This window comes from Electrophorus electricus, chromosome 9 (assembly GCF_013358815.1).
Source record: "Electrophorus electricus isolate fEleEle1 chromosome 9, fEleEle1.pri, whole genome shotgun sequence".
In the NCBI taxonomy this organism is placed as follows: Eukaryota; Metazoa; Chordata; class Actinopteri; order Gymnotiformes; family Gymnotidae; genus Electrophorus; species Electrophorus electricus.
In genome coordinates, this window is record NC_049543.1 from 17,010,303 (window position 1) to 17,017,474 (window position 7,172).

The 7,172-nt window shown below is 36.4% G+C and overlaps 1 protein-coding gene across 2 annotated transcripts; it reads left to right on the forward strand.

Annotated features, from left to right (window-relative positions):
- The first annotated feature begins 3,611 nt into the window (after positions 1–3,611).
- On the forward strand, positions 3,612–6,558 carry clrn2 (clarin 2). Of its 2 annotated transcripts, none has more exons than XM_026998616.2 (4): positions 3,612–3,692; positions 4,070–4,387; positions 4,540–4,719; positions 5,141–6,558. In XM_026998616.2, the coding sequence occupies exons 2-4, from the start codon at positions 4,135–4,137 to the stop codon at positions 5,407–5,409; spliced, it is 702 nt and encodes a 233-aa protein (XP_026854417.2). In that variant the 5' UTR covers positions 3,612–3,692; positions 4,070–4,134; the 3' UTR covers positions 5,410–6,558. The 2 variants fall into 2 exon arrangements, with proteins under 2 accessions (XP_026854417.2, XP_026854418.2); XM_026998617.2 differs by lacking the exon at positions 3,612–3,692 and adding an exon at positions 3,933–3,950.
- The last annotated feature ends 614 nt before the right edge of the window (positions 6,559–7,172 follow it).

The window sequence follows — 7,172 nt, forward strand, 5'->3', positions numbered from 1 at the left end:
TGTGTCCTTATATCTGCTGATAAAAAAATAACAAAAAATGTAAATGATAAAATACATAAAATGTAAATGTATAAAAGTTCACAAATTAGAAATTACCTTGGTCGGCAATTCTCTCCACAGATTGAATGCAGTTGGCACGTATGCAGAAGATAAGGAGTTGTTGACGATGACAGAGATGAAAGGAAGCAAATCTCATGCAATTGCTCATTCTCGTAAAACAACACCGTGGTAGGTTTTGACAGTAACTTTACTGACAGTGGAAACAGCACCTCCTAAGGTCACAAAATGCAATGGTTGCAGATTTTGGCGTAACGCCTGGTAAAAAGTATTTTAGATCTAGGGATCAAAGGTACTGATAGTAGACAACTAAATACACACTTGTGTTATGGCTAGCTTGTATTAACGAAAAACATGCCATGATTTAAAAAAAAATCTTTGCCTGCCTTCCGTTTATAAATGATACGGCACAATTGACTTCCGTTGAACGTTTGAAGCCACCAAAATGGCCGACATAGGAGCTGCCATCTTGGGTGCGTTTGGAGGCAGAGCATGCGCAGTAGAGAGTACACACCCCCTCTCTCTTACGTGAAGCGTCTTAACCATATTTTCCATATTCAGTCCTTCGAGACATTCAATAATCAGGATATCATTAACATAATTTAATTTAATGTGACATAAACAAATACTCAACGCAAAATAAACGTTTATGTCAAGTGCCTTCAGCGACATTTGGACAAACTAGGCGGCTAGCAGGCAAGCTAACAAGCTAGCTAGTTTGCTTGCTAATAATAGGAAGGTTAAGCTATTCTAATCGAACAGTCAGCATTATTAACACAATAAAAGGTTAAAATAAGATGTCAAGTGAAGCTTAAGATAGCTGATTTGGAGTCAGCGTTCATGTTTAACTGTCAGTATTACCTGTCAATCACCTCATCCCAACACCCCTCTAAATGCACTGAGGCATCCTCTACAGCTGTTTCATTGTATGTAGAATAGACGGAAGAGAGTTGCAATTACTTGGAATGTGCACATTTCAAACATGTTACAGCTAATTGTTTCTACTTACACACAATGTTTTCACTGGAAATATGTCTTAGAAAATGTTTTGGTTTTTTTTTTATTATGCATTACATATTGTTTTAAAACACTGTAAAGCACTAAAACGCTGCTTCAGGCAATTAGAATGCTTGGAAATGCTGTTTCATAGTTTGTAGAAGTCACAGAACAGAGTTTCAATTACTTGCAATGTGCACAGCTTGTTTTCACTTGCACACGTTTTCACTTATATGTCTTAGAAGGTTTTTTCTTATCAGTCATTACATATTGGTTGAAAACACTATGTTTTGCACAGAAACACTGTTTAAGGTGATTAGATTGCTTTGAAATGCTCTTTCTTGGTGTACAACAGTGAAAGAACAGAGTTGCAATTACTTGCAATGTGCACATTGCAATCATGTTATTACAGCTGTTTTACAGCTGTTATTGCACAATGTTTTCACTTCAAATATACATTACGTGCTTTCTTTTCAGGCATTACATATTACTTTAAAATACTATGTATTGCTCTGAAACAGTGTATAAGGTGATTAGAACGATTTGAAACGCTGTTTCATAGTATGTAGAAGTGACAGAACAGAGATGCAATTACTTGCAATGTGCACATTACAAATGTGATACCATAGCTTGTTTTGACTTGCCCACTATGTTTTCAATTGAAATACTTCCTAGAATGTGTTTTCTTATATAAATCATTACATTTTGTTTGAAAGCACTATGTTTTGCAATGAAACAGTTATGTGCTGTGTTCATTTGGTGCATGTGTTCCAGCTCCACTGCCAGGATTTGCACCCTATCTGAGACTCCGCCTCGTGTTCCTTGCCAGGTTTTCCAATCAACTGTGTCGGCTATTTAATGGCCCTTCTCAGAAGAGAGAGAGAGAGAGAGAGAGAGAGAGAGAGAGAGAGAGAGAGAGAGAGAGAGAGAGAGAAAGGAAGGAAGGAAGGAGACTGTAAGTTTGTTTGGCTGTGAATGTGGTTGTTATTGGACTTCGTCTTTGGCTTCGCCCCTCCTGCTTTGGTAGTATATATACATATATAGTGATTGTGTAAAGAGTATAAATACTGTTTGTTTCGTAATTTGGTGTTGGACACTGGTGGTAGGGAGTGACTGACATTTTTTTTGGGTGTGGGTTTTGTCTCTGTTTGTGTTAGGGAGTTAGGTAAGTCTGTTGTTTGTTTTTTGCGTTGTTAGGATTAGTTGATGCATAGTTTTATTTCATTAGTGTGGATTTTGGTTATTATTTTGGCCTGGGTCAGTCCTGAAGGAATTTGCACCAGTAAGATTATTTGTAAATGATAACCTCTGTACAAAACAAACTGACACAACCTTCCACTTGTGATTCAGTTTGTTTTGTTGCTGTTCTTTTTTTTTTCAACTTGCATTTTGTTACCTGTTCACATTTTTCTTTTTCCTTGTTACAGCCTCACAGCCTAGACGGGGTCGTAATACAGTGTTTAAGGCAATTAAAATGCTTGGAATTGATGTTTCACAGTATGTAGAAGAGACAGAACAGAGTTACAATTACTTGTATTGTGCACATTGCAAACATAATACATGTTATTTTAATTGCACAAAATGTTTTGCACACAATGTAAGGCATTAAGAATGCTTTGAAACATTTTTATAGTGTGTAAAAGTGACAGAACAGAGTTGCAATTACTGCAATATGCATATTGCAAACATGTTACAACAGCTTGTTTTCACTTGCACACAATGTTTTCACATGAAATACATCTTAGAAAGTTTTTTATTTATTTATGATGCCTTACATATTGTTTTGAAACATTATGTTTTGCACTGAAACTGTTTAAATTGCTGAAGGATCGATGGATCAGTGTTAGACTTTCCATACTCTCCTCCACACTCACCTCTGCTGCTCAGCTTTATATTATTGGGAAATGCTTTGAGATGTCTCCCTCTTGTGATCAAAATTATTACTCCTCCAGAATGTTGTTAATATCCATGTGAATTGTGACACTGTGAAGAAGGAACCCTTCATTACTAAAGCAAAAAAGGGACTCGTAGGCAATAAATATAAGTATGTATTTACAAGCCTATAAAACAGGTATCGATTTCTGTCACATATGAAAAGCCTGCACTTAAAAGTGTGACTGCACTTTTTTATTAAAAAATGTACCAAACATTTAAAAATGCTTCATGTTTGATCTCCTCTAATTTGTATTCCACATTACAGACTAAAATAATAAAGAATGTGCCAAAAAGGAAGGGAACTTATTGAAACACTCAATATTGTTTCTGTAATAAAGGAAGATGATACTCCACAAGCAGACTGTGACATGTTTTATATCCCAATTACATCCGTCCAGCTCGACCTTTTTCTAACCCATCTATCTTAAGATGCAATGACCCGAGAGAATGAGAGATGAAGCAAAGAAGCAGGAGTGATTTGGCAACAGGAGTGTGGAACGGGGAGCGTTGCTGGGTTATAAACTAACCACCTAATTTAAATGCATGCATCAAGTATGCCCCTCCCAATAGTAGCATGGCTCATAGGCTCATATTTAAGATATTTAAAGTGGTATATGTTTTCAATATAACATGTTTCGAATATAGCGATAGGTCAACTTAACTTGACGGCGTAAAAGATCAACAAAACCTGCTACGGTGCACTGGTTCGTTGATTACATTTCAGTTTGTGTGAGTTTTTAATAAGTAATAAGCAAATATGTAGTGGTACAATAAATTAAAGAAAATTGGCTGTGTGTGCAAGAGAGAGCGAGAGAGCGCGAGAGAAAGAGCGAGCATTTAAAGTCTCCGGCTGGAAACCGAAGCGGATAAGGTTACGTTCCCTGGTAAGGGGGATCAGTTTGACCGCCTTAGCTTCGGTGTCCTCGAGTTCCTTCCTTGCCGGTTTCGTTCATTACTATAAGGTTATACTCTTTTATCGTATTTAAAACCCTTATAGCAAAGGAAAGCATTACACACTGAATGGATCACTAGTGGATGTATTCAAGTTGTACATATTTATTTATTTTCTAAATATTAACAGTGGATGCCTCGAAGAGTTGTGTTGCTTAGTCGGAATGGGGCGGAACGACACGGGTGAGAGCTGAGATGCCGACTCTATGGAAACGGATCGTGTTCTCCATAGGCGCGATACTCTGTATTGGCTCTGTTGCGCTGCTGGTAGTGGCGCTTTTCACCGAGCGCTGGATAATTGGAACAATCTTGTGTCAGACCGGAGTTGATCTAGTGAATGCGTCGAACTTGGAGCTCGCACAGTTTACTGGGGATATTTACTACGGGCTCTTTCAAGGCGGCAAAACCCGGAAATGTGGCCTGGGGAGCCGACATTATAAAATCTACAGTGAGGATCTCCTAAAACATTCACAATGAACGCGAATTATTAATATAATGTCTTTCTAAACTTTCTCATTTTTGTATTGTGCATACACACACCTTCACGCACACACAGGAGAGAGTTCAACATTTAATTGATGCATGTCTTTCTCTCTTCAGTTTTCCCAAATCTAATTAAGAAACTCAATGCGGGTCTTCATATGATCATAATCTTCTTCCTCTTCATTGCTATTGGCTTTGCTCTGGTAAGCCTGGCATTCTGCATATACAATGCCAGAAAAGTTCCTTACCAATCCGTCAAGGGACCTCTAGGCCTGTATATCTGGAACTTCATTGCAGGTAGGCCAACATTATATAAGATACAATGCAGACACAGTAATACATTTTTGTCTGAACCTAAAGGGAATGCTTTCATAGAAATTATTTACAATATTCACTTGCCCTGAAGTCTCAGTTGTACTACCTCAGTGTTGTCATGTTCTAACTAGACAAATTAGATGAAGTTTGAGAGCTGAGGTGGAGAACTGTCTACACTGTAAACACACTATGTGTTGGGTTTATTAAAACAACATATTGTAAATTATTAGTTTATTTCTCCTCATTTGCTAACTCATCCTGTTTAGTTATCATTCACAATTAACTTCAACCATTTTACTGTTTTTGGTGAAATAATTCAGAGCTGCAGATAAATGATGCCTAAAGTACTTAAGTCTTAAACAAAACTCAATATCTGTATGTCTGTTTCTCTCTCTGTCCTCAGCTCTGTTTTGTTCACTTAGTTTTGCCAGCTTCATTGCAGCAGTTCGGTGCCATCAGTTGACAGAGCGTGTGGTAAACTTCCGTGAGAACCTTTTCCACCTCGTGGTTCTGGAAGAGAGCATGGGATTCTCTTTCTGGCTCTGTGTTGCCAGTGCAGTCACACACGGAGCAAACATGCTGGTGGTGGCATTGAGCAGTATTCATCTGCCCAAAATACAGACCAAAAAACAACAGCAGTCTACAGCATCAGGAGATGATCTACTGTACTGAAGAACATGGAGTGCACATTTTGAAGGACTGGTGTATTGTAATGGTGATTTGATCTGATTTATTTCAGCAATGAGATGCAGCTGTACAGCCTACAAGGAGGGAAAAATAAATTAAATATTGTATTGTCTTCAAGTTAAGGAATGAATTGATAAACCCCTTCAGGTTAACAACAAAGATAAAGACATTTTTCTAAGCATATATGATGAATAACCAAGCAAACAATCAGGAATATTTAATTCTTGGTCAGTTTTATTAATAACCAACAAGCCAACATAACCAACAATAAAAAGAGATTTTATCTACATCTGCTGAGTTCTCAAAGCAGTAGGACTTAGTTAAAATTCTACACTTACCATACCTCAAAATGGAGCATGCATTGATAGTATACCAGTTAATGCAGTATATTATAGCAGTTAATACCTATGATAAATAAATGGCCAATTAGTCTTAATCCACAACACACTAAATGTGGTCATCAATAAAATAGTTGTAGCCAAGTGTAGTTAAGTGGTTAGTTGTTTTACATCACACATTAGCTATGTCATATCCAGTAATGGCTACTTCATAATCCTTATGGACTTTGGCACCTAAGACTGCACTCATGCAGCTTGTGAAGAATGTAGAGTTAAATATTGCATGAGTATTTCTGATTGAATTGCAAGCAAACCAATAATAATGCATTTTGTAGTCAATGTGTAAAAACAGTCAGTAGATATATGTGAGCTCTTTCAACAACTACATTAAATTGTCAAATTCGAATATGTAAAATTAAATGTAATTCAATCTGAAAGCCCATCAGAAAAAAAAGCCCCAATTGAGGTAAAACATACACCTGAATTAATGTATACATAATGTCAAGTAAAAGATTATATGTATTATACATTATAATACTAAATATTATATTATGTGTATATCTTGTAGTATTGTGCTTCTTAAATTTAAGTGGACATGTATATAGGTACAGCATAAGCTGTCTGGATCAGTATCAGACATTTCACACTTAATTACAAATATTTACACTTAAATTTTTTTGTTGACCACTGGAGATTGCTGCAGTGTGGTTCTACTAGTGACATTTTGCAAAATCAGTCTGATTGAAGAATATCAGATTGAAATATTAACTCATTAATAAATAATTATTTAAAAGTATTATTGCAAATTATAGTATTGCAATATTTCTGATTTCCTACAATAATGAAAGACATTTATTACTTTGAACTTTGAAAATGGGAAAGTTAAATGTACTTCTGTTGTGGTATGTCAAATTACATTTTTATTACAAACTCAAGGAATATGGTTTTAAAAATGGGTTGTGTTGCATCTCCCGCTGTATTCGCAATATGTTATAAACGTTATCCGTGTGACGTAAATGGTGGACAAACGTTGTGTTGCCTTTAGCTACAAAAATTCTATTTATAGTGGTACCGCCATGCACAAAATATCCCAAAAATTGACAGAACTTTAAAAGGAGACATTGGAAAGGACCACCCGCTTACTCCGTTATTCTTAGTGCTTTACCACAACTAGGGGCATTTAAAGAAACTAAACTGGTGTTTAAGAGCCTCTGTGTGCATGGAAGTAAACTGGGCATTTGCAATTACTTAACCCATTTTATTTTAACATTAGCTAGTCTTGCTAAGCTTCGTGCCATACTAGATTAACTACTCCACGTAGCTGCATTACGGAGATTTATAGAGTATCTTACGAATGCGAATTCGACTTAAATTGCATTTACAACAATATAACGATAACAACATTTGCGA

What these genes read in the sequence shown, in the direction of transcription:
- clrn2 (XM_026998616.2), top strand. Translation starts at nt 4,135, where the DNA reads ATGCCGACTCTATGGAAACGGATCGTGTTCTCCATAGGCGCGATACTC. An exon ending in CCGACATTATAAAATCTACA is followed by an intron (nt 4,388 to 4,539) that starts GTGAGGATCTCC and finishes TTCTCTCTTCAG; the next exon opens with TTTTCCCAAATCTAATTAAG. An exon ending in TATCTGGAACTTCATTGCAG is followed by an intron (nt 4,720 to 5,140) that starts GTAGGCCAACAT and finishes CTCTGTCCTCAG; the next exon opens with CTCTGTTTTGTTCACTTAGT.